Here is a 17,440-nt window from a genome sequence, read left to right as displayed (position 1 = left end):
GATCACTGGGGAGTTTGGCTGCCCCAGATGGAAGATAATTTCTCTGTAGAGGGTTCATTAAATAGCATGCCTTAGATGGGCTCTTTACGTCAATGGTCAGCTCCAGGAAGGGTTAACTCTGCAGGAGGGCCAACCTTGACAGGTTGCCCATCTCTGCGCTGCCCCTACAGCCAGCAAATCAGCAGCGGCAGCACTCACCCTCCACCACCACCCCCTTCTGCTCAAAAGGAGCTGTGCCCTAGCAGCTCCCTCTCTACACTTCGCTCCCGGGCACAGAAGACCCTGCACAATGGCTCAACACAGGGTGCAGTGTGCCAATCTCCAAAACGACCTGATCTCGCTCTCGCACAACAGGAAAGTCCCCAAAAGAATGTCCTCCATCATGGAGATGAAGGAAGTCTTCCACAATGCTGACGCCGTTTGCTTCGACGTGGACAGCACTGTCATCCGGGAGGAAGGCATCGACGAGCTGGCCAAATTCTGCGGCGTAGGAGATGCAGTGGCAGAAATGTACGTATGCCTGTTGCTTGCTTCCATCTACAGCAGTGGTTCCCAAAGTGGGTAGTACCACCCCCTGGGGGGCAGTGGGGTTACCTAGGGGGGCACTAAGAGGCAAGGGGGCAGCAGGGGGGCACTAGAGGTGTGCCCCTTCAACTGTGTTGTCGTATAGGGTAGGGGGCACTGGGGGTGGGTTTGTAGAACCAAGGGGGCAGTGGCCTGAAAAGTTTGGGAACCACTGATCTACAGAATGAAGACAGTGGTGGTAGTGAAGGCATTATGCTATATCACTTGTCTGAAATGGGCTGTATCTCACATACAACCATATTTGTATGCTATGCTGCCTACCACATTCTCTCAGATACAGTGTCTTACTGTTGCAAGCCAGTTTGCCTGATTCTTCTGTAGCGAGTGTGAATTCCCTCCAGGGAACCAGGTTGAAAAGCTCTTTGTTTTTTTGGTGTAAATGTGGAACAGATCGTATTTTTTTTTTATTTCAGGTTGTCAGTGTGCCCCAAACCATTAATGTAGCTATGCATGGTTGGAGAGGGTTGCAAAACTTGTGCAAGTTAGCAGATTTTGAGGACCTGTTCCCAACACTGTGCAACCCAGCAGTTTGGGAGCCTGTTGAGATTCCTTCCCTGAGATAACAGCAAAGGTGAATCTGGCCAGCTGTGTTGTAGCAGGACCAGAAGTTGTTTGCCCACATTAGAAACCTGACCTACACTCTCCTGCTTCTTTAGGTAGCACAGAAGCTTAAAAAAAAGAGGAATGATAAGATGATTAGAATGGAGACACAGGGTGTCTGTGGTGGGGAGGGGAAGGGAAGGTGATTGTCAGCCAGTTTGATTCTCCCTTAAGTGGTAGAGAAAGTCGGCATATAAAAAACCAATTCCTCCTCCTCCTCCTCCTTCTTCTTCTGGTATTCACTACAAGTTGATAAACTGATACCCAGGAGCATCAGCTGCTTTAGACGTGGATACGACACATTTATGGAGGATAGGCATCAGGGGCTACTAGCCATGGAGACGAAAGACAACCTCTGTGCTCAGAGGCAGTAAGCCCCTGAATATCAGTGCTAGGAGGCAGCACCAGGGAAAGGCCTTGGCCTCTGCACTCTGTTTTTTGGCCTTCCAGGGTATCTGGTTGGCTGTTGTTGGAAACAGGGTGCTGGGTTAAATGTACCATCGGTCTGTTTCAGCAGGGCACCTCTTGCGTTCTGATGTGCTGCTTCAAGCAGCACAGCGGATGTGCCAGTCCGACACAGCTGCAGTCTAGACAACGCTGATGATAAGACCGTTGCTGAAAAGGTGGCATCTGCCGGGTAGCGTTGCCCATAACTGAGCCCCTAAACCACTCAGCCACCCCATCTCTGTCCAGCTGAGCCACCAGATAACTGCACTTGATGTGGAAGGTATACATTCAGATCTCTTGTGTTTTCTTTATCAAGCAGGTATGGAGATTAGGGCTGGTGCTGGAGGAAGGAGGGGAGTTAAACCTACCCCCCCCCCCACATGTGTTTCCACAATAAAAACTGGTATTCACAAGCTAAAAACTGGTATTCACAAGCTACTGTTAGCTTCTCTGGGTAACCAGTACAGTACAGGTAACTTTTTCTTCCTGCTGGGGCTGAAAGTCACTCTGATGATTCCCACTAGGGAACTGGTACCACAGTGGAAAAGTTAACCTGCCCATCCCCAACCTGGTCTAAATAACCCCCGCATGACTGCTTTTAAAGGTTGCATGTAGTTTTGCCTTAAGAAACGTATGGAAAGCCTGCTTTAAAATAGTGATCCTGCCTGTTGTTTTTATCTTTTTAATCCCTACTTTGGCCTTTGTTCTGTTTTAACTTGCTGATTCAATTAAGTTTTCCTTGAATTGTTTTATTTCCATGAGACACACCTTGGCTCCTCTGCTGGATCTTTTGTTGTTTCTCATTTTTTTTTTACCATGCGCAGAATGTTAGTCCAATTAAAGCAAGGGCATACTTTTACAATCTAGGTTCAGTGTTTTTATCCTGGGGTTGTTTAAAGAATGTTATTCCAGGAGTCCAGCATGGTGTAGTGGTTAAGAGTGGTGGACTCTGATCTTGAGAACCGGGTTCAAATCCCCACTCCTTCACATGAAGCCTGCTGGGAGACCTTGGGCTGGACACAGTCCTCTCTGAACTCTCTCAGCCCCACCTACCTCACAAGGTGCCTGTTCTGGGGCAGGGGGGGAAGGGAATGTAAGCCACTTTGAGACTCCTTAAGGTAGATAAAAGCAGGGTATAAAAACCAACTCTTCCTCTTCTTCTATAAGAATATGGGGTCCCAGCTTGGTTCCTCTATAGGGTTGCCAGCCTCCAGATACTAGCTAGAAATCTCCTGTTATTACAACTGATCTCCAGCCAATAAAGATCAGTTCACCTGGAGAAAATGGCTGCTTTGGCAATTGGACTCTATGGCAATGATGTCCCTCCCCTCCCCAAACCCCATCCTCCTCATGCTCCACCCTAAAAACCTCCCGCCAGTGGCAAAGAGGGACCTGGCAACCCTATTCCTCTACAACCCTACCGGGTTTCTGTATGTCTCAAGGGAAGCTTGAAAAGCTATACTGTTGTCCTCCTGATGGCTTATCCTGGGCTAAAATTGAAAGGTTCTGCAATGGTGCCCGTAATTATGCCAAGTGTGGTGGAATCTCTTCATTTCACGTCTGGGATTTACACCTTATAATCATAGTCTGAAGTGATTACAGGGCTTGTTATCCTGGTATAACTGGTTGCAGAATGAGGAAGAGAGAGAGAGAGAGAGAAATTCCTCTGAAAAGCTTGACCTAAATTTCTCTGGATCTTGATTTAGGACCCGCAGAGCTATGGGCGGTTCAGTGACGTTCAAGGCAGCTTTAACAGCACGGCTGGGCCTCATCCGCCCATCCTACGAGCAGGTGCAGAAACTAATATCAGAGCATCCGCCTCAGTTAACTCCTGGAATAAGGTAAGACGTCTTCAAACTGGTTGCATTGCCTTATTGATTGATTGATTTTATTTTTACACCGCTTTTCTTGACCGAAGTCAGGAGGCAATGGCAAACCACCTCCGACACCTCATGGGGTTTTCAAGGCAAGAGACGTTTGGAGGTGGTTTGCCGTTGCCTGCCTCCATGTCACGACCCTGGTGTTTCTTGGAGGTCTCCCATCCAAATACTTGCAAGCTTCCACGGCGGGAGTGAGGATTTGAACCTGGTTTTCCCATGTCCTAGTCCGACACCTTAACCACTACGCCAAGCTGGCCATTACTATACACGAATCCAAAACATCTCTGACTCTTTCTTGTGCTTCTTACATGTATGTGAAAATGACATGGGAGGGGGGAGAAGCAAAAGGTAATCATTTTTTAAAATAAGTTTTTATTGTATTTTTATGGGGTACAGAAGGAAAAAAAGGGGAAGGAGGGAAGTTTTGCATCCGTTTTCAATAGACAGTACTATCTCTCTTTTTAATATATATATTTTTATTGCATTGGTGGTCATTTTACATCTCTTTACACTTTCCTTCTTCCAATACAAATTTCCCCCTCCCCCCTTTCCCTTCCCCCACGGACCAATCCATAATATCATATTTTCATATTTTCAGCCATGAGCATAGCCTTTTTAGTTTTACTAAAGTCTCTTCATTGGCTTCTCCTCTTTTCACCCAATTAATGTATGGGTTCCACTTAGTCTTCAATTCCATTTCTTCTGTTTCTCCCATCGTCTGTTGTTTTAAGTATCCCAGTACATCTGTTTTCACATATTCGAACACATAGTTATTCCACCTGGCAATAGACAGAATTGTCTCGATCAATAATGTACACACACAAAACAGAGATTATGCTTGCTACAACTGATTCAATATATTGGTTTCTATCCTGTTCTTACTCGATTAAGAAGTAATCGGATATATTCTTAAACATATTAGACAGCTGCTTACATGGGAGAAAAAAGAATAAAAATAAAATAGCGTTATAGATATACCATAGTTTCAATTTCTTTAAAGATTAATCATTATTAAGGTAAACCAAATGTATTTATACATGAAGAAAACATCTGCTCACATAAAAAAGAAAGGAACTGAGCTAGATCTAAGTATTTAAAGACTTATAAATGTACCATGGTAACCATTTCTCATTGAATTGCTTGACGTTTTGCGTGTCATCTGAATTCATCAAGTAAGTCATTTTAGCCATGTTTGCATATTCTAACATCTAAGGTAATCATTTTTAATGCAGTGGTTGCCCAAGTTCGTCTTCTAGGCTTGACGTTGACCTTGACACGCAGCCTTGGCCATTGTCTGTCCTTTTCCTCAAAGGGAGCTGGTCAGCCGACTCCACCAGCGAGGGGTCCAGGTCTTCCTGGTCTCTGGAGGGTTCCAAAGCATCGTGGATCATGTCGCCATGCAGTTGAACATCCCAACAGCCAATGTGTTTGCCAATCGGTTGAAGTTCTACTTCAATGGTAAGACTGCCTGGATAGCAAATCAGGGTGTTGGATTCTCTTGGGAGCAATAACTATAGATCCCAGGCAACCATTTTTAATCAACAGAATGTATGCAGTTTATGTTGTGTTATGTATTGTTAAAAAATAATGAAATGTTTTTAAAGAAACCAGCATTAAAGATTAATCTGTACTAAAGGCACAGGAAGAAAGAGTCTAACCTGTGGGCTTTTTACAGAGAGCACCTGATCAAAATGCCCACCTGCCCCAAGATTCTTTATTTATTTTCCAATCAGCCAGATCCTTTCTTCTTGGTCCAGAGATTAACCCCTCAGCTGGTCCTTTGATTTGCCTGTTGTTCGCCTGTAATCCTCAATCAACAAGCAGAGATTAGTTTTGAACTGTAGAGAAACCCACTGTTGCCTGAAAGTCACACACCGTCCCATTTTCCTCACCCCCCCTGCCCCCACCAAAACTGATAAACAGAGCTAAGCAACTTATATGACGGCAAGGGAAAAAGAATTCCGGAAGCTAAAACAAACACCTTAATAGGTGACCGTCACTGAGGATTAAACTATATGTTGTGTTGGCAGGTTTAAGTATTTATTTGGTGCTTTTGTGCCACTTTTCAGCCAGTGGCTCACAATAAAACCCCAAACCGCCAATAAAAAATAACATTGCAGCAAAAATCCTGTAAAATATTTACCAATAAAAATTATCAGCTACACTAAAACAACAGGCACCGTTCCATGATCAATCAGCTCAAAGGCCTTGGCCCAACAGATACGTCTTTGAATTTGTCCAAAAGGTGCCGCTCTCCCCTCCAGAGGGTGGGAGTTCCAGTGTGGGAGCGGCAGCTGAAAAAGCCCCCACAAGGTATCCCGCCAACCTCACCTCAAATAAGGTTAGTTCCCACGGGAAGGCACAGTTGCTGAATTTCTGGTCAACTTAGGGGCTTTAGAGGACGAGACTACCACCTTGTACTGAGCCCCAAAACCAATTGGCAGCCAGCGCAGCTGGTATATTAACTGGTATGGTATGCCTGTTTACAAGATACAGAGTACAAAAGTACATGGCTATAGGGCAAAATCCTTGGCAATTAAATCTGTAAACTGTCTTCTCAGAACAAGCAGATAAATGATGGGTGCTGGCTCTTGCCCCGTTTCCAAGTAGTCTTCATCAGAATAATTCTTATTTACCCATAGTAATAAATCTCAATGCATAGCCATCATTTGAAAGTCTTTGTGCTGTGGTGACGGCCACTGCCAAAGCAAGGTTTTTAACAACCTACACAGCCAATCAAATCTCAAATCAAAAGGCTTGCTGGGCAAAAAGCCCTATCTGGCCACACCCATATTCTAAAAACACTTGGCGGGCACCGGAAAAGGTGCCAGCGGGTGTCATGGTGCCCTCTGGTACCACATAGGGCCCTGCACTAAGCGCTGTTCCAAAATCCTTACAGGAACCCACAACGGCTAAGAGATTATACAGCTGGCATGACTGACTTTCTCTTTGTGACGGGCATCTTTCTAGGGGAATACGCAGGCTTTGATGAGACGCAGCCAACAGCCGAGTCGGGCGGCAAAGGAAAAGTTATCAGCTACCTCAAGGAACAGTTTCAGTTTAAGAAGGTGGTGATGATTGGAGATGGAGCCACAGACATGGAAGCCTGCCCCCCTGCGGTGAGTGTCCCCTTTATTTACTCCAGGGTTCTCCATGGAGGTTAAGCAGATGCAGAAGCCAGTGTACTCTCTGGCTGAAGGCTCAGACACAAGCATTCCAGCGTTTTAAAAAAATATAACGTGTGTGAGGCCCTAATTCAGATCATTGCCACAGTGTGAACAGAGGCAGGATTGAAGCCTTGCCCACCTGCATCATTGTCCTAGATACATTTTGCAGGACAATGATTCAGCTCAAACCCAACCCCTTTCTGACTATATATTACTCTTTCTACACACTTGACACTGAGAGACACTGTCCTTCAGTGTTACTCCTCTGAAGATGCCTGCCACAGCTGCTGGCGAAACGTCAGGAAAGAAAATACCAAGACCACGGTTACACAGCCCGGATAACCTACAAGAACCAATGAACTCTGACCGTGAAAGCCTTCGACAATAACATGAAGCTGCCTTATACTGAATCAGACCCTTGGTCCATCAAAGTCAGTATTGTCTACTCTGACCGGCAGTGGCTCTCCAGGGTCTTACACAAAGGTCTTTCACATCACCTACTTGCCTAGTCCCTTTAACTAGAGATGCCAGGGATTGAACCTGGGACCTTCTGCGTGCCAAACAGATGCTCTACCACTGAGCCACAGCCCCTCCCCAAATGTATCACATGTAGTTGAACCTATCAGGATCTGACCCTGGTTCTTCCCAGTCCAAGTATACTTGTCTATCTCCTTGACCACACTGGCTCGCAAAACCTGTCCAAAAGTTGACTCTTTCTAGCATCAGATAGCACCAGACTTGAGCAAACCCATGTTTCTACAAAGAAAGGACATCTAGTCCATGTCCTCCACTGGGAAACAGAATGACCTGTCCATCAGCATTTTTTCCCTGACGGAGTAACCTGCTTAATCTGTATTTAGTGTGCCATAAGCAGATAGCAGAAGTCCTGCAGAAAGGGGCTGGCCAAGCAACTCCAGATGACTCCAGCCAGAGAGCCAGATTGCAAATTGCTGTGAAAGGCTCTTTCTCTAGTCCCCGCCAATCTCCCCCAGAGGGGGAACGCCTTCCAACCCCCTAATAGGACCATCAGCTAGACCTCCTGAGCACAAGCAAAATCAATGCATCATGGTCTCTGAATGAAAACTTGATTGAAGTCAGCAGGACCATCCAGGGTGGCAACGCCAGAGGAAACTGGAGGAAATCCCCTAAGATCGTATGAAAGGGTAAAAATTCAGAAGCAAGTCCTGGACAGTTCCATAGCTTGCAGGCACACTGCTTGTTCCTGGTAAATGATTCCCCTTATCAGTTAATTATTATTTCTGATATCTCCTAGGGGAGGTGAACAAGGCCAAAATGAATAGGTCAGGGAGGCCAGTCACACGAGAAATGGGCATAAAAGAACAAACTCCTTCTGGAGTTCATGATTGAACAAGGGCATGTTCCAGCAAGAATCTGAGGGCTTCTTTACTCAGAATGTATTTTCTTACAAAAAGATATATATATTGCCAACAAGTCACAGGTGAGTTATGGCGACCCCGCAGGGTTTTCAAGGCAAGAGACGTTCAGAGGTGGTTACAAAAAGAATAGCTGTGTATCATTTGTGCGCCATCACACATGACAATCACAGTACAGTCTGTCCTGCCTTGATTGTGCAGGGTTGGAAGCTTCTGAGCTAGTTGCAAAGCAGTTCCCAAAACCACAGCATGCTTTCTGGAAACACTTGTGGTTATTCACTTGATTAGTCAATGTCGCTCTTTAATAGGGTTGCCAACCTCCAGGTATTAGCAGATCTCCTGCTATTACAAATGATCTCTAGCTCATAGAGATCAATTCCCCTGGAGAAAACAGCCTCTTTGGCAATTGGACTCTATGGCACTGAAGTCCCTCCCCAAACCCCACCCTCCTCAGGCTCCGCCCCAAATACCTCTCACTGGTGGCCAAGAAGGACCTGGCAACCCCACTCATTAACATTGAGTTCATTGTCTCTGAATAACCTTTGATACTCGAACTGCAGATAACTCTCATTACTTGCAGACCCCTGGCAAAAGTTCAGCAACAGCCCACGTTCTGGAGCTCAAGCTTCCCACTCCCTCCCCAGCCCAAAGGGGGCAGAGGATGCTTCTAAATCCCGCCATCCTGCTTCCCATCCCCCCCCCACACCCCTAGTGCCAAAATCAGGGTCTTTGATTCGTGACTAGGAATCCTGAGAGCCACTGGAGAAATACCCCGTGGCGCAGAGTGTAAGCTGCAGTACTGCAGTCCAAGCTCTGCTCACGACCTGAGTTCAATCTCAACAGAAGTCGGTGTCAGGTAGCCGGCTGAAGGTCGACTCAGCCTTCCATCCTTCCGAGGTCGGTCAAATGAGTACCCAGCTTACTGCGGGTAAAGGGAAGATGACTGGGGGATGCACTGGCAAACCACCCCGTAAACAAAGTCTGCCTAGGAAACGTCGGGATGTGACGTCACCCCATGGGACAGGAATGACCCGGTGCTTGCACAGGGGACCTTTACCTTTTCTGTTCCACCAGGACTGCTTCATTGGATTTGGAGGTAACGTCGTGCGGAAACAAGTAAAAGAAAAGGCCAAGTGGTACATCACTCACTTCGACGAGCTGCTGAAAGAACTAGAGGAGCGATAAATTATAGCGAAAACTAGTCTTATTTTATTAATGTTTGCCGTAGATAGGTGTATAACGATGCAATTAAACATGTTCTTATTGTTGTTTGCAAACAGAGGCATTTGGGCTTTTCATTTATGGCGAGCCCCCGTCTTTGGAACGGTTTTGTTTAAAGTGTGGTCACTATCAGACCCTGAAACTCTCTTGCACTGCTCACTCTCTCTCTACAAACCTCACTGTAACCTCACACAAATACTCAGGCTGGGCCTGCTTAGGGTTGCCAACCTCCAGGTACTAGCTGGAGCTCTCCTGCTATTACAACTGATCTCCAGCCGATAGAGATCGGTTCACCTGGAGAAAGTGGCCGCTTTGGCCATTGGACTCTTTAGCATTGAAGCCCCGCCCCTCCCCAAACTCTGCCCTGCTCAGGCTCCACCCCCAAAACCTCCCGCCAGTGGCAAAGAGGGACTTGGCAACCCTAAGCCTGCTGTTTGCTTTCCTTAAGGGTCAGACGTTTCTCTGGGTACTCTTGTTCAAGGAATATCCCAGAAAGATCCCTGGATTTCCAGATGCCGCTCTCAAGCAACAATATTTTCTGCGCCTGCAGGCTATAAAGCTTCTGCAAATTGAGTTAGAAGAAAGTGAACTTTCCAGGGCAGAGAAAGCCTTTTACAGTAGCATCCTCTTGCTGAATCCTAGTGCCTTTTGCCGAGACAATAGTAGTACTGTGCTGGAGCCAAGAAACTTGAGACATGCCAGGGTTTCTGTTAGGGAGAATGTGAAAAGGGGCTCTTTTCCACAGGAACCGAAGCACAATTGAGTCATAAGGGGCTCAAATAGGGTCTCGGTTTTGACCAGGGTTCTGTCAGCGTGCTGGGGCTTACCTTTGGAAGATGTGAAGTAAGAATAATTGTCCAGAAGCATTTCTTTCACGGCTAAGTGCACCACAACCTACCATTATGATTGAAACAAGCAGTGCAGGGGGAATAGAAATTTCTTACGCTCCCCAAACATTACAACTGTGGTGAAATTAATTGGTGGCAGGCTCAGAGGGAAAATCAATTAGCATGCATTTCCTATTCACAAGATGTGTTGAGGTGCGCTGATTTAGGTGGCTTTAAAGGGAAAGCTGGATTAGATTTAGATGAAGGTGGAGTGAAAATTGGGGGGAGGAACATTAACAATTTGAGATATGCCAATGATACTACATTACTGGCAGAAAATAGTGAATACTTGAAACAACTACTGCTGAAAGTTAAAAGAGAAAGTGCCAAAGCAGGACTACAGCTGAACACCAAGAAGACAAAAGTAATGACTACAGGAGAATTACTCAACGTTAAGGTTGACAATGAGGAAATTGAAATTGTTCAAGACTTTCTATTCCTTGGCTCCATCATCATCCATAAGGGAGACTGCAGCCAAGAAATCAGGAAAAGATTGAGAGTGGGAAGGGCAGCCATGAAGGAGCTAGAAAAGATTCTTAAGTGTAAGGATGTGTCACTGGCAACCCTCTGGCAAGCCAACATCAAGTCAATTAATGCCATTGTATTCCCTATTACTATGTATGGGTATGAAAGCTGGACATAGAAGAAAGCTGGTAGGAAGAAAGTAGATTCCATTGAAATGTAGTGTTGGAGGAGAGTGTTACGGATACTGTGGATTTCAAAAAACAAAAACAAAACACCAGTGGGTTATAGATCAAATCAAGCCTGAACGGACCCCTAGAAGCTAAAATGACAAAACTGAGGCTATCGTACTTTGGTCACATTATGAGAAGACAAGAGTCACTGGAAAAGACAATCATGTTAGGAAAAGTTGAAGGCAGCAGGAAAAGAGGAAGACCCAATAAGAGATGGATTGGCTCTATAAAGGAAGCCACAGCCCTCAATTTGCAAAACCTGAGCAAGGCTGCTAGAGATAGGACGTTTTGGAGGACATTGATTCATAGGGTCACCATGAGTCGGAAGCGACTCAACAGCATTTAACACACACAAAGGGATCTGACAAATTAATAGAGAATGGGGTTATTATTATTAATAATACGTGCTAGGGTGGAGCCAACTGTCCCCCAAGGAGTCTTCCTCCAACCTCAGGAGCCCACAGCGGAACAGCCGTTTCAGCTGGAGGAAGGCATCTAAACTTTCCTCAGTGGAGTGCTAGGATAGAGTAGGACCCACCCCATTATCAATGACATAAGCAAAAATAGGAAATGTTCCTGCCTCCGATGAGCTTACCAGCTCAACAATGGGAGACACAACAGAAGGAGGGGAAAGAGATACAGGCAGGAAGAAAAGAACATGAGAAATGAAGCGACTCATAATAAATTGGGTTGCAGTCAGGCACGCCTATTAAGAGCTTAAGCCAAGGTCTCAGAGAAAAAAAATGGATTTTGAAGAGGGATGTGAAGGAAGACAGAGGAGACACTCCATACATGTCTCTTAATTATAACAGCTATACATAACATGCATATCCAGAGGCAGTATACCTCTGAGCACCTGATGCTGAAAACAGACATGAGAAGGCTGTCTTCCTCATAGCCTACTGGGGCATTTGGCCAGTGCTTAGGGTTGCCAGGTCCTCTTTGCCAATTGCCAAAGTGGCCATTTTTTCCAGGTGAACTGATCTATGTCGGCTGGAGATCAGTTGTAATAGCAGATCTCCGGCTAGTACCTGGAGGTTGGCAACCCTACTAGTTCTGGAGGCAGGATGGTGAACAAGATGGACCTCTGGGTACAGTTAATAATTTCCTGTCCCAAATGTTCATGCCTGTGATTGTTAATGCTTGTAATTGGCTTCCCACAGGGATCAGCTGGATTACATACCTCCCAAGCAGCATCCTATTTTTCCAGGGAGATGGCAGCTTTGGAATAAGAATTTCCATGTTATCCAGCTGGTCCCCCCATCAGAATTCAATTACATACAATCACATGGGCAGATGTTTGGTCCCTAAGCATGAGAAAAGATGCTTTGGTGACATCCATCTGCCATTGCAGCATTTGAATCAGGCCTGTCGGAGTCAGTAAGGCCTTTCTTTTATCTTTTCTTTTTTTAAAAAATAATTTTTATTATGTTTTTGTTGGGTACAGAAGGAAAAAAGGAAAGGAAAATTTTTTTCACTTCCGTCTGCAATAGACAATGTTCTCTTTAGTCGATATTATGCATTCATAAGATGAGTTTCTATACTTATTATGTTTAGCTTAACAAACTACTATCTTGGACTTATTCAATTAGAAGGTTATGTGTATAAGTCAGATATGTTTATAAGCGTATAGAATAAACGTACACCTAAAAAGAAATAACACTATAATGAATCACCATTTCTCTTAAAGTTACTTATTGTTTGAAAAAGTCTAATATATTCATAGATGTATGTAGAAGAGAGAAAAAATTGTTTACTCATTTCAAGAAAAATTCAACTTAATCTAAATATTTAGAGACATATAAATACCATGGTAACTATTTCTCTTGAAATTGCTCTATGGATTGTGTGTCAGTTGGGTTCATCAAGTGAGTCATTTTAGCCATTTTTGCATATTCTAACATCTTTTCTCTCCATTCGTCAACTTCTGGTAATGTTGTTTGTTTCCTGTAAGGCCTTTCTTATGGTCTCATGCTTGACCACTGCATCTGAAATCAGAAGTTTTTAAAAAGCCTCTAGCTATTTTCGTTGTGGAGTTGCAAAGGTATCGCCTACACATTTCCCCTTATAACTCTGCAAGGAAAAGTGCCAGAGACACGTTTAAAAACATGAAGACTGGAAAGTAGTAGATCATGGCAACAGATCATTATGCTGTTGTAACACTATAGTGATCTAACAATTCCTGATTTTTTAAAAAAAATCATCCGATGGAAGGGTGACCACAAGGGGCGGCAGCAAGGAAAGCGTGGGAGAAATGGTGTGTTAACGTCCTAATGAAGCAGCAAAAGCTATACAGAGAACTGGGTGTGTAAAAAGCCAAAGGCAGAGAGTGTGCTTGCATCCAAGTTAATCAATTCCATCTCACTAAAACAACAGGGTAGACCTTCACAAACTGTTCAGGAGTGCACATGAGACTGTTGTTCCTCTTGCAGTTCTGAGAATTGTTTTTCTAGAATTCACGACGTGTTATTCTAATTTCCCAGCAGTCCCGCCCCCCTCCAATGCAGGAAAATCCAGTGTGGTTGTACACGGTATCGATTTTTACAATGCTAAACCACTACCTCCATTGCCCTCAGGGATTGTCCAGAAACTAGATTCTTGCAAGGCTGGCCCAAGAGGTTCTAATGGAAGGAAAAATCCAAATGGCACCTAGATACACAACATACACAAACTGTGATGCTGGACATACCACCAGCCTGCCTTACGGCATTTTTGTGAGGATTATTGAGATAATTCATATCAAATGCTTTTAGCCCTTGAAATATGCTTATGTAGGTGCCAAGGATTATTTCTAATAACAATAAAGTCTGAAGCAGAGCATTAAGCCCTTCCAAAACTGTGCTGGAAAGTCCGTGCTTGGCTTGCAGGGCCTCCATCCAAACCGCCACGAAATAAAACAGGACTTTTTAGTTTTAATTACAGATTTGTCGGGGTGGGGGGGAGGCTGCAAGAAGATCTGTGGGAAATTTGCAAGACAACTGGCACCAGTTTGCTGGTCTGGAACATTTCGAAATACAAGTGTTAGAGATGGGAAATGAGGAAGTCAGAGAGCTCATTAGGCCTTCATAGGAAAATTCCATGACTGATGGGCAAAGCAAACATCCAGGCGTTGGGAGTCAGAGTGGAATGTGTCAGGTGAGGTTACTCAAACTCTGCCTTTATTCCCAGCTGGGGGGGGGGGGGGGGGAATCCAGCCAGCCATATTCACAGACACAGTCAGCTATCCTCATGTTCAAAAGGGTTTCTATTTCGCTCGGCATTCAACTGGCTCAATAGAAAAGAAACAAGAAGACACTGGAGATTACATTTGTTGGTTTCTTCCCAATGGGAAAAGATAGGAAAGTTTAAGAAACCGACGGGACAATCCTAAACAGAGTTGTGTGTGTAAAGTGCCGTCAAGTCGCAGCCGACTTATGGCAACCCCTTTTAGGGTTTTCATGGCAAGGGACTAACAGAGGTGGTTTGCCAGTGCCTTCCTCTGCACAGCAACCCTGGTATTCCTTGGTGGTCTCCCATCCAAATACTAACCAGGGCTGACCCTGCTTAGCTTCTGAGATCTGACGAGATCAGGCTAGCCTCGGCCATCCAGGCCAGGGCAAACAAAGTTACACTCTTCTAAGTTTCAAAATCAAGAGGCTTGGAAGGGTGTGAGGATGGCGCTGTTAGGTCATTTACGCATGAGAGTTTTACCTGAGGTTCGTTGCTCACTGGACGCACACTTTCCTGTTGGGAGTCTGCACCAGCAGTCTCCAAGCTCAAAGCAAGTTCCCACCTTTAAATGCTGTTTTGTAATTGGCTTACTTTGTAAAGCTTACTGTGAGAGAAAATCCCCCCTCAAAACCCAATTGCTGCATGAAAAAGCATTTTAAGAACAAAAAATGGAGCAATCTGAAAGGGAGAAATCTAAGCCTCAGTTTTAAAATGCCTTTCTTCTGCTCAGAAAGAAGAGGAGTTGGTTTTTACATGCCAACTTTCTTTACCACTTAAGGGAGACTCAAACCAGCTTACAATCACCTTCCCTTCCCCTCCCCACAACAGACACCCTGTGAGGTAGGTGGGGCTGAGAGCTGTGACTTGCCCAAGGTCACCCAGCTAGCTTCGTGTGTAGGAGTGGGGAAACAAATCCAGTTCACCAGATTAGCCTCCGCCGCTCATGTGGCGAAGTGGGGAATCAAACCCAGTTCTCCAGATCAGACTTCACCGCTCCAAACCACCACTCTTAACCACTACAGCACGCTGGCTCTCTGAGGAGCTCTGAGGAGGCAGGAAGCATTTGAATTCCAGCTTTACACACTTCTTTGTAATTTGCTGTGAGAGAAACCAAGCTTGCATGTCCCGCGCTTTGCCTTATGCACTGGGATTTCACCCCGGGCTGAGCTCAGGGGAGAGGGAAGAATCGGGTTAACAGAGGAACAGGAAGTCCTGGGATTAGTGAGGTCTGGCAGTGAGGTCATCTCTAATGGAAGGAAAACTCATGCTTAACTCCAAGGAACAACTGAGACAGACTCGGGGCAAACGTGAGTGAAAGTACCCATGAATAATCAACCTTAGTTTCCTTTCATGGGCTACCCCTATACATATTTGACACCCAACAAATGGGCCAGGTAGCTCAAATCAGCATATGTAATCTAATATACTTCCATACCCACCTCTCAAGGTTCTTGGCATGTTGCTCTGGCCTGTGCAATTTCTATGTTCTGATGGTGCAGTGCCTAGCATACTGGTAATAATATCCAGTTACTTAGCTGTAACAACTGCAGGTCATCTGAATTCATTCTGTGCTATCCTGAATGTTACCAGGCTGGATCCATGAGTGAAGATTCAGGTCCCAACAGCCTGTTCCTAAGAAGTGAATATAGGACCCGTGTCGGCATTCACACATTAATTTTGCTGTGTACTAACTTGCTTGTGGCCAGAGAGTCAATCTTTGGGGAAACTCAAACTCCATCATTATTGAAATAAATCCAAACGATGATGATGGTATGCGAAAATCAAAAGGATTTTATTGACATGTTCTGGAAGAAAACTCACTGAAATGTATAAAGTGAATGTTTGGTAGGCAACTAGACACACGGTGTATTGAGCTGATTCGTTAGCCAACAGGATAATTATTTCAATGCACAGGATGTTCTTATAATTAGTCACCAAAAAATTCCTCTATTCTAAAGTATAATTTAAAAAAACCCAGAAAACTCAACACAGGAGACACCATGATTTTGCAAATTTGGAGTGATTTAATAGGTTTCAGCCTGACATATCTTTTCAGAATGACCTTCTGCAATTCAGCTAGTGAACCCACACAGCTGACTGAAATCATGAAAGCTTATTAAGTCAACCCCTAACACGCCCCCCAACCGGTTTGCTTCACGGCCATAATCTACGAGTGCTTGTAAAACTGTCATGCCACTGATTCTGGTTGAGTTGATTTGAATAGAGTAGACTGGGGAGTTCTCGGACTTTATCACACAAGCTGACCCCCCTCCAAATTTAAGGACACACAGTCTGAACCTCTTCCAAATGTGTCTCACGGCACATTACACCCACAATGCACCTTGTGGGAGCTCCTTAATACTGCCTCAACCTCCAGAAGGAAGAGTGGTGTCAAAAGGGGCTGATTTGCAGGCAAGAAGCAGGCAGAAGGGTACTTAACCCTCTTCCCCCCATGTAAGCTTTTGCTGGCAATCCCCTCTCCCTGGGGTCTCCAGACCCATACCTGTGATGGAAACATGGATCTGGAATATGGGCTGAGGGACAGTTGCAGGGGGAAAAGGGAGGGCAGGGGAGGAATTCAGCACACATCACTCCATCTGCTTTTCAGGCGATGGGAAAGGTCTCCTGACACCTACTGCAGACAAGACCACGTAGCTCTGCCTTAAATGTTGCAATCCTTTGCATGCTTTTTCAGGAGCAAGCCCCACTGAACACTGTGAGACATTACTGGGTACAAATGCATACAATCGAGCGGTGTGAGCACCTTCACACAGAGCGCTAAGAAGAGTGTATGGATTTTCCATCTCTGTGCTAGGACATCCCATCAGCATTCATTATTTATTAACATTGACGGCTCTCAGACACAGCTGGTCTACTGCTTTCTACTACAGAAGGTCACACTCCTCAGACACTACATTTTTATAGCTATAACAGCCATCAACAATTGGTAGCATGTATCTTTGGGATTGCTTCTGTTCATGGTAACAGAAAAACCTACTAGATCGTTCAAATTAAACAGCGGCATTTCTAGAGACGGCCATTCAAACTATGAATGGCTGTTAGCCGAATTACATGCTACGTTCTTACAGCCTTTACTAGGTCAAAACAGCCAGTCTCCATCCTCATCATAAGAAACTGCATACGAAGGACTGCATGTTTGAATGTTTCCCATGTTGATGGGTTTTGCCCAGCTGCTTCCACGACAGGCTAGTTTTCACAAGTTGTGAGGTTCTTCCCCTCCCCCCACCACAGGAGAGTATTAAAACTTTCAACTCTTTTGCCCCCCACACCCAAAATACCTGCCTGTAGCAATACAACTCAAGAGAAGGTTTCCCAACTGATTTATCTGATTGG

The 17,440-nt window shown here is 45.0% G+C and overlaps 1 protein-coding gene across 1 annotated transcript; it reads left to right on the top strand.

The window, feature by feature from the left end:
• Nucleotides 1–288: 288 nt before the first annotated feature.
• PSPH (phosphoserine phosphatase) lies at nucleotides 289–9,325 on the top strand. The gene is made up of 5 exons (XM_056865315.1): nucleotides 289–510; nucleotides 3,339–3,473; nucleotides 4,825–4,970; nucleotides 6,483–6,631; nucleotides 9,148–9,325. Exons 1-5 carry the CDS (start codon nucleotides 290–292, stop codon nucleotides 9,256–9,258), a joined length of 762 nt encoding a protein of 253 aa, XP_056721293.1. The 5' UTR covers nucleotide 289; the 3' UTR covers nucleotides 9,259–9,325.
• The last annotated feature ends 8,115 nt before the right edge of the window (nucleotides 9,326–17,440 follow it).

The sequence above is a fragment of the Euleptes europaea genome, chromosome 19 (genome assembly GCF_029931775.1).
Source record: "Euleptes europaea isolate rEulEur1 chromosome 19, rEulEur1.hap1, whole genome shotgun sequence".
Lineage (NCBI taxonomy): Eukaryota > Metazoa > Chordata > Lepidosauria > Squamata > Sphaerodactylidae > Euleptes > Euleptes europaea.
This window is presented reverse-complemented; position numbering and strand designations above follow the sequence as displayed.